The following is an 18,173-nucleotide window of genomic DNA, read 5'->3' as shown; positions in this document are numbered from 1 at the left end:
TTTCTGTAACCATCACGCCCCATAAGAGCTTTATTATGGCCCAGGATATCATATTTCACAGGGACCTTCTTTTACAGTCTGACGGTGAGCTGCACGCCAATTTAGAGCGTCGAGGTGTGCATTTCGGCCGGCGTGTCCACTAGGGTCTGAGGGATAATCAGGTTGCCACCGGGGCCTTCACCTTGGTCTTCAAGGGTAATACATTGCCCGAGAAGGTCAAGGTGATGGTCTCCCGCTGTGATGTAAAGCCTTATATCCCTCCCTCGATGCGGTGCTTTAAGTGCTGGAAGTAGGGCATATGTCGTTCCACTGTACCTCCAGCGTCACAAGTTGAGATTGCGGATGCCCATCCCATCCCAATACTCCACGTTCCCCACCTCCCATCTGTGTCAACTGCGGAGAGCACCATTCGCCTTTCTCACCAGACTGCAGGATTCTCCAGAAAGAAAGGAAAATCGTGGAGTACAAGATCCTATACCGACTGACCTACACTGAGGCTAAGAGAAAATTTGAACGCCCACATCCTGTACGTATGACATCATCTTACGCCGCCGCTATAACAGTTCTGGCACCATCAGCTCCGCCAAACCCAGTCTGCTCTAACAGCCGGAAGACTACACCTGCCCCCTTGGTGGTGGGGGCATTTCCATCCCTGTTGCTCCCTCACCACCAACTTTGGGAGCAACACCCACCCAATCGTCTGGGACGTCCATCCCCACTTCTAAGCCGGAGAAGTGTAAGCCTTCTTCATCTTCTCTTGCTAGGGAGGGGTCCCTTGGATCACTCCCTTCCCAGGTTTCTGCTAGTGGGAAAGATGACACCCGCCAGTGGCCAAAGAGCTCCAAAGCAGCTGGTCGTAGGGCTTCATGCTCAGCCTCAGTCCCGGAGACTGAGTCAGTGAAGTCCTCCCAGCCAGGGAAACCCAAGGAGCAGTGAGAGAAATCCGAAAAGAAGACCCCTAAGACCAAGGAAATTGAGGTGGCACCCACACCACTGAAACCTACAAGCTCTGCGTCTGAGGATGGTGTGGCAATTCTGGTGTCTGCTGAGGACCTAGATTTCACCGGGCCCTCAGACACAACGGTTATAGACTGCTCAGGCAATAAGTCGGTGGCAGCAGGTGACTCTGAGGTGTAAACTGCCTCATTGAATGTCCCATGTCTTTCCAGTCTCATGATGTCATACTCCAGTGGAATTGTGGCAGTTCTTTCCACCATATGACTGAGCTATGGCAACTGTTACGCTTTACACGTGCTATCTGCATTGCCCTTCACGCAGCCTGGTTCCCGGCGGTGCGGACCCCTGCCCTCCTCAGCTATAAGGGGTATTACAGGAACCGTAGCGACTATAATCGAGTGTCAGCTGGAGTTTGCATATATGTCCTAAACTCAATTTGTAGTCACATTGTGCCCCTTCAAACCTCTCTTGAAGCTGTGGCTGTCAGAATAAGAACAATGCAGGAAATAACTGTCTGCAATGTATATCTTCCTCCAGATGGTGCAGTACCCCTGGATGTATTAGTTGCACTGATTGGTCAACTCCCTGAACCTTTCCTACTTTTGGGAGATTTTAACCCTCATAACCGCTTGTGGGGTGGCACCGTTACTGGCCGAGGCAGAGATGTCTAAACTTTACTGCCTCAGTTCGACCTTTGCCTCTTGAATACTGGGGCCACCACACATTTCAGTTTATCTCATGGTAGTTACTTGGCCATTGATTTATCAATTTGCAACCCTTGACTCCTCCCATCTATCCACTGGAGAGCACATGACAACGTGTGTGGTAGTGACCATTTCCTCATCTTTCTGTCACTGTGCCGGCGTCATGGCCACTGACGGCTGCCCAGATGGACTTTAAACAAGGCGGACTAGGAAACTTTCACCTCTGCTGTTACTGTTGAATCTACCCCACATGGTAACATCGATCTGATGCTTGAGCAGGTGACAACAACAATTGTTTCTGCAGCAGAAAACGCAATCCTCGCTCTTTACGGTGCCCCCGGCGAAAGGCAGTCCCTTGGTGGTTGCCGGAAGTCACTGAAACAATTAAGGAGCGTCGGAGAGCTCTACAATGGCATAAGCGGCACCCTTCCGTAGAGCACCTCATAGCCTTTAAATGGCTACATGCCTGCGTTCGCCAACTTGTCAAATGATGGAAGCAAGAGTGTTTGAAGAGATATGTCTCGACCATTGGGTGTCATACGTCACGTTCCCAAGTCTGGGCAAAGATCAAACGTGTTTTTGGCTACCAGACCCCAACAGGTGTTCCCAGTGTTACCATAAATGGCATGTTATCTACTGACGCAAACATGATAGCCGAGCACTTTGCTCAAGCCTATGCATTGGAGAATTAACCCCCAGCCTTTCCCACTTGCAAATGGTGGCTTGAAGGGAAAGTCCTCTCATTCACTGCATACCACAGTGAATTCTGTAACGCCCCATTTACAGAGTGGGAGCTCCTCAGTGCCCATGCACATTGCCCTGACAAAGCTCCAGGGCCTGATCGGATCCACAGCCAGATGATTAAACATCTCTCATCTGACTACGAGCGACATAGTCTCGTCATCTCCAACCGGATCTCGTGCGATGGCACCTTTCCATCACAATGGCGGGAGAGCACCATCATTCTGGTGCTCAAACCTGGTAAAAACCCGCTTGATGTGGATAGCTGTTGGCCCATCAGCCTCACCAACATTCTTTGTAAGCTGCTGGAATGTATGATGTATCAGCGGATGGGTTGGGTCCTGGAGTCATATGGCCTACAGGCTCCATGTCAGGGCAGCTTCTGCCAGTGTCACTCTACCACTGATAATCTCATGTCCCTCGAGTCTGCCATACGAATAGCCTTTTCCAGATGCCAAAACCTGGTTGCCGTCTTTTTTGACTTACGTAAAGCATACGGCATGACCTTGTGGTATCATTCCACATTGTATGAGTGGGGTCTCTGGGACCCGCTCCCGATTTTTATCCAAAACTTCCTGTCGCTCCATATTTTCCGTGTCCCAAGTTGGTGCCTCCCATAGTTCCATCTATATTCAGGAGAATAGAGTCCCACAGGGCTCTGTATTGAGTGTGTCTCCATTTATAGTGGCCATTAATGGTCTAGCAGCAGGTGCTGGGCCCTCCGTCTCACCTTCTCTGTATGCAGACGACTTCTGCATTTCGTACTGCTGCTCCACTACTGGTGTTACTGAGCATCGCCTACAGGAAGCCATTCACAAGGCGCAGTCATAGGGTCTAGCCCATGGCTTCCAGTTTTCCACCATGAAGACATGTGTCATGCATTTCTGTCGGTGTCGTACTGTTTATCCAGAACCAGCACTCTACCTTAATGATGATCCACTCACTGTAGTGGAGACATGTCGGTTCTTAGGTGTGGTTTTCAACACTCGTTTGACTTGGCTTCCTCATCTTCGTCAGCTTCAAGTGTTGGCAGCACCTCAATGCCCTCCGCTGCCTGAGCAATACCAACTGGGGTACAGATCGCTCCACACTGCTGCAGCTCTATACAGAGCCCTTGTTCAATCCCGTCTTGAATATGGGAATGTGATTTATGGTTTGGCGGCACCCCCTGCATTGCGTTTGCTCTACCCATTGCACCATTGCAGAGTTCGACTAGTGACAGTAGCTTTTAGGACGAGTCCGCTGACAAGCGTACTGGTGGAGGCTGGAGTCCCTCCATTGAAGATCAGACTGCAACTGCTCACCAATCATGTTGCACACATTCATAGCTCTCCTGAACATCCGAATTACCGTCTCCTTTTCCCACCCGCGACAGTCCATCTCCCGCATCTGCGGCCCAGGTTGGGGTAAAGATTGCGGTTCGCGTGCAGTCCCTTCTCTTCGAAGTGGAGTCCTTCCCTGTACCACCTCTACTTGTGGTCCGTTCACGTACATCTCCATGGTTTATGCCTTGACCGCAGCTTTGTCTGGACCTTATGGGTGGCCTTAAGGACTCCGTTAACCCCGCTGCTCTCCACTGTCACTTCCTCTTGGTTCTTGACGTGGTCCGTGGCTCTGATGTGGTTTACACCAAAGGCTTGATGGCTGAGGGTCAAGTAGGCTTTGTTTATGTTCATGGAGGGCATGTTGAACAGCACTCCTTGCCATATGGCTGCAGTGTTTTCACTGCAGAGCTGGCGGCCATATCTCGTGCTCTTGATCACACCCGCTCATGCCCTGGTGCGTTATTTCTCTTGTGTACTGACTCGTTGAGCGGCCTACAAGCTACTGACCAGTGCTACCCTTGCCATCCTATGGTAGCGTCCATCCAGGAGTCCATATATGCCCTGGAATGGTCCCGCCGTTCAGTGGTGTTCGTGTGGACCCCAGGACACGTCGGAATCCCCAGCAACGAACTTGCCGACAGGCTGGCCAAACGGGCGATGCAGAAACCGCTTCTGGAGATAAGCATCTCCGAAGCTTACCTGCGTTCTGTCTTACACCACAATGGTTTTCCGACTTTGGGAGACAGATTGGCATAACAGTACGCACAACAAACTGTGTGTCATTAAGGAGACTATGCATGTGTGGAAGTTCCATGCGGTCCTCTCGCAGGGAATCAGTTGTCCCCTGTCGGCTCCGCATTGGTCATACATGGCTAACGCATGGTTACCTATTCCGTCGCGAGGACACACCTCAGAGTTGCTGTGGCTCCCAAATGACAGTCGTCCAGCTCTTGCTGAACTGCCCACTTCTAGCCACTCTGCAGTGGACTTTTAACTTTCCCAGCACCCTGCCTTCGGTGTTCAGCGACAATGCCTCAGCAGCAGCTTTATTTTTACGTTTTTTCTGTGAGAGTGGGTTTTATACTTCTATGTAGGTTTTAGCGCATGTCCTCTGTGTCCGCCACCCTAGTGCTTTTAAGGTGGAGGTTTTAATGTGTTGCAGAGTGGCTGGCTTTTCCTTTTTATTCTTGTGGTCGGCCAGCCACTGCTATCTGCTTTCTTGTTTTACTCTCTTCTGTTTCTAGCGTCTCTCTGTTGTTTTCTTGTCCTCCTTTGTTCCTTTTAGTGTTCGTTTTCTTTCCTTCGTTTTTGTGGTTTTTTCTTTCTTTCCGTTTTGTGTTTTATGTCTCGTCCATTTTATTCTCACACTTGTGGCATTCTTTTATTAGGAACAAGGGACCGATGACCTCGTAGTTTGGTCCCTTCCCCTCCCCCCCCCCCCCCCTCTTTTAAATCAACCAATCAACCATGGTACATCCCACTTTGGTTTGTGGAGTTATTTCACACAGTGTTACTTGTATTTTAGCACTGACAAATCTATGCAAACTCTGCTGCTCTCGTTCATTAGTGAAGGCCGTTGGCAGCTGCGAGAGGTAATGCCTGAAAGTTGGTATTCTCAGCATGCTGTGCTGGCATTGTGGATTGCAGAATATTGAATTCCCAAACAGTATCCAAAACGAAATGTCCCATGTATCTAGCTCCAACCACCAATCGACTTTCAAAGTCTTTTATTCCTGTTGTGTGGCCACAATCTGGTTGGAAACCCTTTCGCATGAATCTCCCAAGTACAAATGACAGCTCTGCCAATGCACTGACCTTTTATACCATGTGTATATGATGCTACCATAATCTGTATATGTGAATATTGCTATCCTGTGACATTTGTCGCCTCAGTGTATACCAAGTACCACTGATTGACAAAATTTCCTAAAGTAGACAGTCTTACTGTTCAACACACCACCACAGTGTTTTGGTGTCAAGAGTTAACCACAATCACTTTTCTCACAGATCCACTGAGTTTGGATGTTAGGGAAACACTTCCCAACACAACATGTGTCGTGAACTGTAATGACCACTTGCTGACACCAGCTGTAACAACCTGGCCTGTCCCCAGTCGCTATGTGGCAGAATGGGTGAGAGAAATAGTGAGGGAGGGAGCAGATTTGTGCTGGATCATGCAGTGAAACAGTGGGATAATTGACAGAAGTTTATTCAAGCAGCCTTAAAAACACCCCAGCCCACCTCAGAATTTCACTGTGTGCGTGCAAACTCAGCCGATTTGCAATTTGCCGATGTGCTAATCACGCCCAATGACGCCTGTTGTCCTTGGTCGTGGTGGTTGCTACCACATCACCCATGGGTTGCCAGCCACTTAAATATGTCAACTAAGCACCCGCACATGTACTCGTCTCCATAGTGTACACTTGGATGCGTTAACCAATGCTAGATGTCCAGATGCCCAGCAGTGATGCCTTGGTCACCCCCCACTCCCCAAGGGTAGATCAGGATGGTGGCTGCAGATGTCTAGGTGGTTAAGACCGCAAGGGCATACCACCCCCTGCTGGATCATAGACAGCTTGCAGTTTATCGACCAAAGTTGCTCAGAGGGCAGAGGCTGTGGGGACACCAGTTGCCCGCATGGCAAACTTCCCCCAAGTCCCACAGCCAACATGCCACAGATATGGTGCTCCTCATGCCGGAACTCCATGATTCAATCAGTGGCAGGTTGCCAACTGATTTCTGTCAGCAAGGGTGAGTCGTAGTTTCTCTAAAACTCAAAAGGCAGTCATTCTCTTCGGTTTAAGTCACGGAGAGATTGGCAACATGTCTGAACATCTTGAGCTCCTAAGATTGATTATTTTCATCCTTACAGTATGCAAATGCCTGAGTTACAAAAATAACTTCACTCTTGATCGCCATGTGTTACCTGTTTCCTGCCCTTGACTGTTGACCGGTGTCGCAAACTACTGTCACCCAAAGTGTTTGTAATACTGTCAACGGTACTGTCCAGTGGCTTACTCAGTTAGCACATCAGCTGGGCTAGCCTCCATTGCCTGGCCGTGTGTAAAAATGAAACTTTAAAAAATTCACAATTCACATGCCGAACTTTTAAGTTTTATTACATTTATCTGCATAGCAAAAAGTATAAGTACACAAGAGTTACATATCAGCAGAGATATTTCCTTTCTTACTTAATATAGTTAGCAATGCACAGCTCAGAACAGAGGTCACTTTGACAAATACATCTAGTTGTTGTTGTTGTTGTGGTCTTCAGTCCTGAGACTGGTTTGATGCAGCTCTCCATGCTACTCTATCCTGTGCAAGCTTCTTCATTTCCCAGTACCTACTGCAACCTACATCCTTCTGAATCTGCTTAGTGTATTGATCTCTTGGTCTCCCTCTACGATTTTTACCCTCCACGCTGCCCTCCAATGCTAAATTTGTGATCCCTTGATGCCTCAAAACATGTCCTACCAACCGATCCCTTCTTATTGTCAAGTTGTGCCACAAACTTCTCTTCTCCCCAATCCTATTCAATACCTCCTCATTAGTTACGTGATCTACCCTTCTTATCTTCAGCATTCTTCTGTAGCACCACATTTCGAAAGCTTCTATTCTCTTCTTGTCCAAACTGGTTATCGTCCATGTTTCACTTCCATACATGGCTACACTCCATACAAATACATTCAGAAACGACTTCCTGACACTTAAATCTATACTACATTTGTTAACAAATTTCTCTTCTTCAGAAACGATTTCCTTGCCATTGCCAGTCTATATTTTATATCCTCTCTACTTCGACCATAATCAGTTATTTTACTCCCTAAATAGCAAAACTCCTTTACTACTTTAAGTGTCTCATTTCCTAATCTAATCCCCTCAGCATCACCCGATTTAATTTGACTACATTCCGTTATCCTCGATTTGCTTTTGTTGATGTTCATCTTATATCCTCCTTTCAAGACACTGTCCATTCCGTTCAACTGCTCTTCCAAGTCCTTTGCTGTCTCTGATAGAATTACAATGTCATCGGCGAACCTCAAAGTTTTTACTTCTTCGCCATGAATTTTAATACCTACTCCGAATTTTTCTTTTGTTTCCTTTACTGCTTGCTGAATATACAGATTGAATAACATCGGGGAGAGGCTACAATCCTGTCTCACTCCTTTCCCAACCACTGCTTCCCTTTCATGCCCCTCGACTCTTATAACTGCCATCTGGTTTCTGTACAAATTGTAAATAGCATTTCGCTCCTTGTATTTTACCCCTGCCACCTTCAGAATTTGAAAGAGAGTATTCCAGTTAACGTTGTCAAAAGCTTTCTCTAAGTCTACAAATGCTAGAAACGTAGGTTTGCCTTTCCTTAATCTTTCTTCTAAGATAAGTCGTAAGGTTAGTATTGCCTCACGTGTTCCAACATTTCTACGGAATCCAAACTGATCTTCCCCGAGGTCCGCTTCTACCAGTTTTTCCATTCGTCTGTAAAGAATTCGCGTTAGTATTTTGCAGCTGTGACTTATTAAACTGATAGTTCGGTAATTTTCACATCTGTCAACACCTGCTTTCTTTGGGATTGTTAATTTAATTCTACAAGCACCCTGGCTATTCGCTGTAGCCAAAATTATGGGGAGACAAGATTAAATAATTAGGGAAACTGAAGAGAGGGTGGGGCCATTAAGAGGAATGTAAAAAAATGTAAAATCTAAGTCACCTGTGTCAAATTCTGGCCAGTCCAACTATTATTACGTGAATTTGGAAAACAAGTAGGTCAGAGGAAGCAACCGCTTACCTGGAGGTTGCAGATGTTCTTCCAGTCACGCATATAGAAAGAAGACATTCCAGCAGTTCAATGTAATTAAGAACGAGTTAGTTGACTGTGGTGGCTGGCTGCTTCCTTTGTTGTGAGGACATTCAATTCCATTTATAGATGTGAATGGAACTGTGTTGATGAGGAGTATCAATAATACATTTCAGCATTTATTGTATTGAATTGGTTTTAGATAGTTATTGTTGACTAACTCAAATTACTTATGTCAAGGAACCTTATGTTGCAGTTTTACCTGCTGTGAGGATTTCACTGTTTGTTTGAATGATCATATTTGTCATGTTTGAAGTAGTGATATGAAATTTTTCTCACATGAATTTTTGATCCTTCAGCAGACACCTGCTTTAAGAGTCTGAAAATTTTTATCTCAGAGATATGCTATTAACACTTCAAAATGTGTTTTCTTATTTGAAAATTATTTGAAACTCTTCAGGTCCTCTGTCAGATGATGTTGTTCATTACTGCGAAAGATTTCTGGAACTTCTGATTGACTTAGAGGCTCTTCTTCCAACACGTCGCTTTTTCAATACGGTATTAGACGATACGCATCTAGTTGTGCGGTGTTATTTATCAAATTTACCTCAGCGCCCAGAAGGAAATCTCTTTGCTCAGGTAAGTTGCATGATCAGCTGAATACATTTTTAAAGTGTGACTCAAAACATGAGGTATGAGTGAGCTTACTATCACAAAAAACTTCTACCATGAAGGAAAATGTATAAAATTTGTTATTAGATCATCTTTTTTTAAAAAAAAGGAAAAAAGAGGAGGAGGAGAAGGAGAAGAAACCCAGCAAACTCCATTTCTTAAATTTGCCTAGTCAATATTGAACCTCAAGTGTCAAAGACTGAAATCTGTACAGCAAGAGCTAAAAGTGAAATGACGAAAGGAAAAACTTTGAAGGATAAATCTTGTTTGCTTTCAAACCATTTTTCACTTCTCACCTGTTTCATTACAAAATATCCATAAAACAGGAATGATGACAGATTAGTTAACCATATTCATCTTTCATTAAAAGCCTCAACTTTTGTTATGTCCTTATTAATTACAACCAATTGACTACTGTGCAGAGCCAGAATCAGTCTTATTATGATGCAGAATTGTAGTGTTTCAAGGAGCATTTCACGTAAATATCTTGTTGATAGTTTCGGACACGTGTGCCATTTGACCATGTGTGCGTGGCTACATAATTGTTTGCTATTCTGATTGCTGACATGTATCTGTCCCACCATTTCCTTCTTTAAATTAACATTCATCATCACAAAAACCATGTATTGTGTGAGGTTCATTTGTTTTGGACTGCTGAAATATTTACATCTGAATAGATGAAGAAGACTAGTGGTAGCATAGCTGAGTTTGCAAGTTATGAGAGCCAAAGAAAGGAAAGAAAAAGGAATTTTAAGAACTGGTGGGAGAAATGTACAAACATTCATATTTTAAAGGACAACAAAAGAAACCAGACAAACTGCTTAAAAAAAGAATCACTAACATTTGTTATTGAGTTGTCTCTATATGTCACAAATTTTTGTGAGAGTATGGAAACAATTGCATACAAAATAATAAATCTCCCATAAGAAAATGCCTTAATTTGTACTTTGATAAACATATTTTCTGCAACGTGGTAAAATGTATTAGAAATATATGAGTGATTAAATCTCGAATTTGCCCATTACACTAGGCATAATGTAAACATTTGAAGACTCTTATGAATGTAAGTGAAATATTTAATTTCAGAAGCTTGAATCATGGTAATGGGGTGACAGTGATATTTTGTATACTAAAATTTTCATTCGATGTTGTGGTGAAGAAAGTTACTTGGCAGTGCATACACATGTATCTCTTTTGTCAGATGCAAAATAGGAGATCTCTCTTTCTTTCAGTAAGTGCAGAATGTTGAAGATTCAGTAGCTAACAGTGTGTTAGAGAGGAATAGTATCGAAGGTGACAGTGGCATACATGAGTCATTGCAGAACAATACAGTTTTACTGAGCAAAAACCAATCATACATCCGCAACTTCCAAAATTAGGATGATTGCAATAAAGAGCTGCTGTCATCCAGGAGATGTCGGGAGTCAGTCACCAGTATGTTAAATAAATTTTACCTCCAATTAAAACTCACTGTCTCTGCACTATGAGCTGCAAGAGCTGATCACTCATGGTCTAACAAAATTCTCCAAACATTAGTCACCACAGAGAATTTCTTATCTCCATGCAGCTAATATCAGACTATGCTATGTAGACCAGTGTGACTAAAATGATTTGTGATTCGCCTCAACTCTAATAACAATTCAGGTTCATGTAAAAGTAACAAGATTGATAGAGAAAATTTCACACACCTATAGTTGTCAAATAAGCAGCTCAAGAAATGTTTTGCACCACTCGGATATTTCCAAACATTGGCTTCTGTGACTCCATACTTCGTTGAAGCTGCACAACTGTTTTCTGCCTCTGGCATGCCAAATAACAATGATTTTGAAATTTGCATCATAGTAATGCCTGTATCCTGTTGAAAAATTCAGTGTTGAACCACATTGTTCCACATCATGATCCATTACACACTTTAGTACACAGTTTAGAAGCAGGATCTCCAAAGTCAAACGACAACTGATAAAAAAAATGTGCCTCGACAAACACTTCCTGGCATTTTACAGCAGTGCTCAAAGCACATGTATACGTCCTAATTTAAAGTGGTAAGCATGACAGAGAGGAGATTTACAGCTTAATGGAAGCTTAATGTTCTATTTGCCAAAGGAAAGAAAAACTCCACATCATATGCCATGAACACTAGACGAACCCCTGATTCTGGGCACAAAATTTCTCGGGAAAACCTTTTCTTGGATTTGGAGGTGTACAATATGGTACATTTCATTTGTCTTTCCAGTGTAGTGCTAGGAGATTCCTTTCCACATAAAAATTTGTTCATGTCTCTGAAGCTTGGCACCTTTCATTGTGTGAAGTCATCCCACTATGGATTTTTTTGTAGTTCTCACAGCAGTTTGGATCTTCAATTCTGAATCAAAGGGTGGACTGCTGTAAAAGGTGTCTGACAAATCTCTCAGTGCTATCTTTGACAGTCACATCATCAGACCTCTTGCCTACATCATTCGTGCAGCACCAAACACAGCCTGTCTGTGCCTCCCGTAATGTATGTAGCTTTAAGTTCTATTTCTTTGTTTTTTTGAAGCAACTACTGTTTGAAACACACACAGCTACAAAGTTTACACATACCATTATGTATTGTAATACTGTGCATGTCATTGAAAAGTAGCACAGACAGTTGCCAAGAGAGGTCTGAAACTATGCACTGGATCATGGGTTGTTATCCCTTTTCGTTGACCAATGATTTGTCATTTTGTGGATGTTTTTGAAGATGGACAGGAAAAGGTTCTTGCTCAGACAGAAATTACATAACAACAAGATCATCCTTTAAAAACTCTCACTGTGGCACACAAATGGATCATAATTGCCAGAAATTTACTTATCAGCAAGAATAACTCTCTTCCACTTTGGCTGGTTGTTGACAGGTGACATGGAATTAATGCTTCATAACCTTTTCGTGCTCTGTTGTGCCTTACAGATACATATTGTCATTTATTACAGTACTGCAATAAAAAAAAATGTCAATAAGTGAACAGATTTTGTCCAAACTAATTATGTCCACTATTCAGTATCTCCTAAAATGACATATGTGTCTGGAACTTGGTCCTTGTTTGTCATGTCTTCCTTAGGATCAATTTGACACAGACATTCTTGCCCTTCAACAAAGAAAAAAGGAAAGACTGTAATAGCTGCTGACTTCAATATTATTACTATAATTGAAAGCAATGATACATCAAAATTCATTGACACAGTAAAAAGATCTCTTCAAAATAAACTACACTGAAATGACTAAATAAAATGCACTGGGAGTGACGTCTGTTAATAATATTTTAACTGATTGAGCTTCTGAATAAGTTTATAAATTTTGCCTAGATTTTTGACCCACTGACCACTCTGGCCTACCAGAAATTAACAGAAAAATGCCACATACAAAAAAGTTAATAAATAAATAAAAATAAAAAAGTCAGCTATATTTAGCGATTACAGTTAACTCCCATTTATCCGAAATGATCGGAACAGTGGCCGGTTCAGATAACAAAAATTTCGGATAAACCGAAGTCCCCTGTTTTCACACGTGAAACACCACGGTTTGCGCCAGTACCACGAAATATGATCGTAAAACGTGTTTAGGATACGTAGAATGTCATTGATATGGTTGTGAATAAGCCAGCATGTTTTTTACTTTTTATGTTGACATATTACAAAGGCACCAAAGAATGATTGAAAACTCAAAGTTTTTAAATGTGAATAACAAAGCTCATTTACTTTGTGTTCTTACAGAAAAAAATCTACCTTATTTGGCAGCAGGAAAAACAAGAGTTTTAATTATGAGGGTAATCCCAAAAGTAAGGTCTCCTACTTTTTAGTAAGTACATAGACCTGTTTATTTCTACAATGGTTTACATAAGTTTACAACCTGAACATTTAGCTATTTTTTGACATAATCCCCATTTCTGTCGATGCATTTTTGTAGATGCTGTGGCAGTTTTTGTATGCCCATGTCATACCACCTCGCCGCCATGCTGTTCAGAAAGTTATGAACCTCTTCTTTCACCTCGTCATCGGAGCTGAATCTGGGTGAGAAGGAGAGTTGCCCACAAGAAGTAGCGCTTTTTGAGGAAGTCCATTTTCCTCCGTGTATTTTTCTACAGCTGGATCCACTATTTGAAGATGACACTGTTCATCCATGCCTTAGACTGATTCGTGTACCACAATGGTGAAGATCTGTCAGCTATTTGCTCTCTAAATGCTTTTGGTTTTTTTGGATTTGCCAAATAAAGTAAGGTGCAATTTATGATTGCCAGTGGCATTACTGCATGCGAGGACAGTAACTCTTTCTTTGCCTTTTTTTATATCTAGATGCTGTTTTTTCTTGTTTGGAGGCAAGGGTTTTTCTTGGCAACATTTTGTAACTCAACCTGGTGTCGTCATAGTTGTAAAGTTGATCGCCAGTATAACCTCCTTTGTCGATGATTGTGTGCAGTTTCTTCTTAAAATCACCGCTAGCAGTTTCATCCCTGGATAATGCTTCAGCACTGACGGCAATTTCGCAAAACCCATGCTGCTTCTTGAACCGATCCAGCCACCCATCACTTCTGAGGAATTCTTGCTCCTTTACTTCAATCATCAAATAAAAAGCCATGGCTTTTTGATGAAGTAGAGGACCTGAAACTGGCACACCTTTGGCTCTTATTTGTTCGTGCCACAAAAATAAGGCCTCTTCTAACTGAGGATGTGCACCTTTTCTCATTGCTTTTCGGGGTTTCACTGCACTGCCTGACACTTGGATGAAACAAAATTTTTCAATTTCAGTCGATTTGTCTTCCAATCAGTAATCGTACTCCTACTGACCTTCAAATCCACCGCAGCTTTCGCAGGTGGCTCACCAGCACCAATTCTCTGCAAAGTGCGGAGCTTTTTTTCCAACGAGATCACATTTTTTTTTTGTTTCGTGACCATAGGCACGTTCAGTGCTTTTTACCTACACTTGACTGATTCTTTTTTGGTTTCTGGCCACCTTTATCTCTGGACATTTTAAAGCATGTAGCATGAGCTCGAAATGTTAAATCGAAAACACACAGATCCACAACTTGACAACACTCGAGACGCACTAGATAAAGATTTTGACTTTTGAAACCAGGCTGTGGCAGCCATCGAATGAAAACATTTGATACATCTATTCCCTCTCCCCTGTCCTACCCAAGCCTAAGTGGCAACAAAACAATGCATTGTACATTCACTGTTAAATTGTTAAATACTCAGCTTCATCTGATGGATCGACAACAGGCAGAAAGTGTTTGGGGATCGACAACAGGCAGATAGTGTTTGGCGCCACACTGTCATTGTCAGCTTCGACAGGGCTATATCGGGCTGTATAGAGCAATACTGTATGTACTATACTTCCAAGGAGTTCCAATAGATGGCAGTGGCATGAAACCACGCAACACGAACAAGAAACGTGCTAAAACTTCAACTAACACATGCATGAATTGATGACATTCGGACTTTAGATACACACCAGTGTACTGGCTTGCAGAAGACTGCCAAAAACATCAGCAAATGCAATGCTACAGGTGAAGACAAGTTGAAACTTGTCAAGTGTTGGTCTAGCTAGCCAAAAGCGTAGCTGTGTGATGTGTCAGACAGCACCAATTTGAGCTGAGAAAATCAGAAAAATTTGTTCGGATAAAGCGGATTTCAGATAAATGTGCATTTACTTTAGTTAACAGAAGTCAAATGGCCTTTTGACAGCTGAATTTCGAGTAGCAGTAACTTAAGAAGTTCGACAACCTTTCTTAAAGTGTTCATTGAAACCTTTCTGCTTAGGACAACGTTTACCAAAACGATTAGCAGACTTACATGGATAACTCAAGGTATAAAATTTCTAGTGCCAGAAAAATACAGCTCCACAACAAACAAAAATATTGTGAAAATAGGCATTTTATTTAGTGTATTAGATGTTCAAAGCTGTAGTTAAAATTTTTGTGAAAGCAGCCAAACAGATGGCAAATAGTAAACCCATTTTAAAATATAAAAGTAAAGGCGTTATCATCCATCATAAAATCAAAGTTAGGTGTTAGAGTTAGTGCTAGGATTAAACTCGATGATAGTCATATTGTAAACACAACTCAAGTATTGGAATGTTTAAATGATTTCTTCATAAATGTAGTGAAGGTAGATGTTGATGACGTATCATTGTAAAGTAAATCTCTTTGGACTTGATGTGGAAGGTATCTCACAAATTTAAACAAAAAAGTTTTCTATAAAGCATGTGCAAAATTAAATTCTTTTATAAAAATACAAATATTATGCTGGATTGGATGAGATGCACACCAAAATGATTAAAGTAATGTAACACACAGTAGCACTTCCTAAAATAATCGGCCAGGATGCTGAACAAAGACGCTTTCCTGGTACGTTGAAGTATGCAGAAGATGACCTCTGTTCAAGAAAAGGTCTAGGATGCACATGGGAAACCACCACCCTATTCATATTGTTCCAGTCCTAACAAAAATTTTGGGGAGAGTAGCTCCAATCAAGATTCAAAATTTTACTGTCAAAAATTAAATTAGTCTGAGTAATCAATTTGGATTCCAACAAGGGCAAAAACATTCTGGATGCAGTGAACAACTGTAATGAAAAGATAAGCTAAGCATTAGATCAGAGGAGTAAAGTTGCAGTTATCTTCTGTGACCTTACAAAATCCTTTGAGTCAGTAAGCTGTGCCTTGCTTATTTACAAAATTGATAAATATGGTATTAAGGAAAGTGCTATGTAAGGACACAAATCACACTTGCAGACCAGAAAGCAAAATGTAACTGTCATTTCAAATGAAATGAAATATTATTTTAAATTGAGTGCAGTATCTCAATGTGTGTGCTATGGCCAATCCTGTTCTTGTTCTATGTAACTGACTTATTGATTAATATTATTGTCCCATCAGTTCTGTTGACAATATTTGTGGTTTAATTGAAGCTGATAATGCAGGAAAAAAATCTGAACTCTTATTTTGAGCACACTCGATACTCTAGAAGACAGGTTCCAGTTAAATGGGGTGAAACCAAAATTGAAAAACATGGTACCTTTCAAAACCAAGCATTCAAAATTTGTGGAGTTTAAAATGTAGTGTAGCAATGAGTTTATGAAAGAAGTTGACACAGTTAAAGTCAAGAACTTAAGCAGCAATATGCATGTTTACTCCTTATCAAATAAATTCAGCAGGTTTGTGTTTGCAACACAAATACTAGCAAATACTACCACCCGAGGGAAGTGTGGTAGGACCATCTTAATTCTCTATATACAGAAATGATCTTACAGACAGGGTGAGCAACGGTTGTTTGCTGATGATTCTGTGGTGTACAGCAAGATGTTGTCGTTGAGTGACTGTAGGAATGCACAAGATAACTTAGAGAAAATTCCCAGTTGGTGTGATGAATGGCAGTTTGCTGTAAGTATAGAAAAATGTGGATGAGTAGGAAAACAGTACCGTAAGTTCAAATACAGTATTAATAAGTTGTAGCTTGTCAGCATCACTTCAGTTAGATATTGGGAGATAATGCTGCAAAGCAATATGAAATAGGATGAGCACATCAGGTTGTTAACGGGGAAGGCAAATGCTCAACTTTGGTTGAAGGGGAGAATTTGGGAAAATTGAGCTCATCCATAAAGGAGTACACTAGGGCGACCCATTCTTGAGCACTGTTTGAATGTTTGTCTGCTCGTAGCAGCCAACAAATCCTGCGTAATTGGCAAGCAGTCTGTACTCGGGGCCAGTTTTTCGTACGCCACCTTATATTATTTCACTTCGATCAGCCACATAACACTACAGTTGGCTAAACAAGAGGTTTTGGAGAATCATGAAAATTACAAGTATGTGAGAATTCTGTTATGAATAAAAACTCTGTACTCCAGGGTGGAGGCAAGTGCCCCCTCTTGGTGCCTTCCATCTTCAGTCACCTATGCTATTAATTTTCAATTTTTTATAAGAACCGTATACCAAGCACAGATGTACAGTGAACGAGTAAAAATGAACACTTCCCAAAAAAGAGCGATCACCAATGAACTAGTTCCTAAGGATGAACGACTTTGCCCATCTCTAGTTTGCAGAGTATGTGTGTAGCTGTAAATATGAGTACATGAAACTAGCATGTCACAGTTATTTTGAATCTGTTGTTGGGTATGATATAGTTTTCTGAGAAAGTTTAAATAATAAATCTGAGCTGCTGAAGCTCCAGAAGAAAACTTTCAGACACATGTGTACCCCTGTATATTTATGAAATTATAATCTCCTTATGGACCACACAAAAATTATTTGAGGAGAATCATTTTAGCCATACATACAACAAGAGAAACAAAGAGAATATAATGCTTCCCACAAACTGTCTCCACAGTATATGGAGATGAAAATATGTATATAATAAATTAATAGGCGAAAACATACTTAATATGAAGGGTAGTCATCCAATAATAAGGTTGCAGAAAATACTATGGGATAAAAGCTACTGTTCGGTAGAATAACTACTAGATTATGAACTGACTATTTGAGAAAGGTGTTCCTTAGTATTAGATTTTTTTTATAACAGAACTATATTGTTTTTAGCACATTTTTATTGTCTGTTGTTCTTGTTTTTTAGTAAAGTTTTACTATAAATTTTTGATATGTCTCCTGTAGCTGAATGAATGATTTTGACATGTATATTATTTTATTATTTGCAATGCATAAAAAAGGTACATAAGTGTATTTTTATCTAAAGTCAGAATATGCTCATGGCCCCTTCTTTTTACTTAAGTATTTCTTCTCTCTCTTCCTGTGAAAGTAAATTCCCTTACAGCGGTGTTTTTTTTTTTTTTTTTTTAATTTTATTTTGATGTTTATCTCATGAACATGCAGTCAGTTCAGGTATCTTTTAGGTGCTGCGAGTGCCACACAGTTTGATAGTTCATGTCACATAATTTCTACTCCCTGCACCAAAGCAAAAATTTTTGTTTTGATGCAGAGCAGAGGATATTTGACACAAATTGTCA

At 41.5% G+C, this 18,173-nt stretch overlaps 2 protein-coding genes across 3 annotated transcripts in view; one reads left to right on the top strand and one right to left on the bottom strand.

Moving 5' to 3' along the window:
* LOC126257794 (RNA helicase aquarius) overlaps window positions 1–18,173 on the top strand; it is a 368,203-nt gene that overhangs the window by 79,754 nt on the left and 270,276 nt on the right. Inside the window, exon 6 of the mRNA XM_049955590.1 lies at window positions 8,986–9,164. Coding sequence (XP_049811547.1) covers window positions 8,986–9,164 — 179 coding nt within the window. The remainder of the gene's footprint in view (window positions 1–8,985; window positions 9,165–18,173) is intronic.
* Window positions 1–18,173, bottom strand: part of LOC126257820 (probable G-protein coupled receptor Mth-like 5) — a 128,256-nt gene that overhangs the window by 79,461 nt on the left and 30,622 nt on the right. Inside the window, exon 5 of one of the 2 annotated variants that reach the window (XM_049955594.1) lies at window positions 12,177–12,304. The exons of the other annotated variant lie outside the window; for it this stretch is intronic. Coding sequence (XP_049811551.1) covers window positions 12,280–12,304 — 25 coding nt within the window. The 3' untranslated portion in view covers window positions 12,177–12,279. Of the gene's footprint in view, window positions 1–12,176; window positions 12,305–18,173 lie in introns of those variants that run through there. 2 annotated transcript variants of the gene reach the window in all.

Source organism: Schistocerca nitens, chromosome 1, assembly GCF_023898315.1.
Source record: "Schistocerca nitens isolate TAMUIC-IGC-003100 chromosome 1, iqSchNite1.1, whole genome shotgun sequence".
NCBI lineage: Eukaryota > Metazoa > Arthropoda > Insecta > Orthoptera > Acrididae > Schistocerca > Schistocerca nitens.
This window is presented reverse-complemented; position numbering and strand designations above follow the sequence as displayed.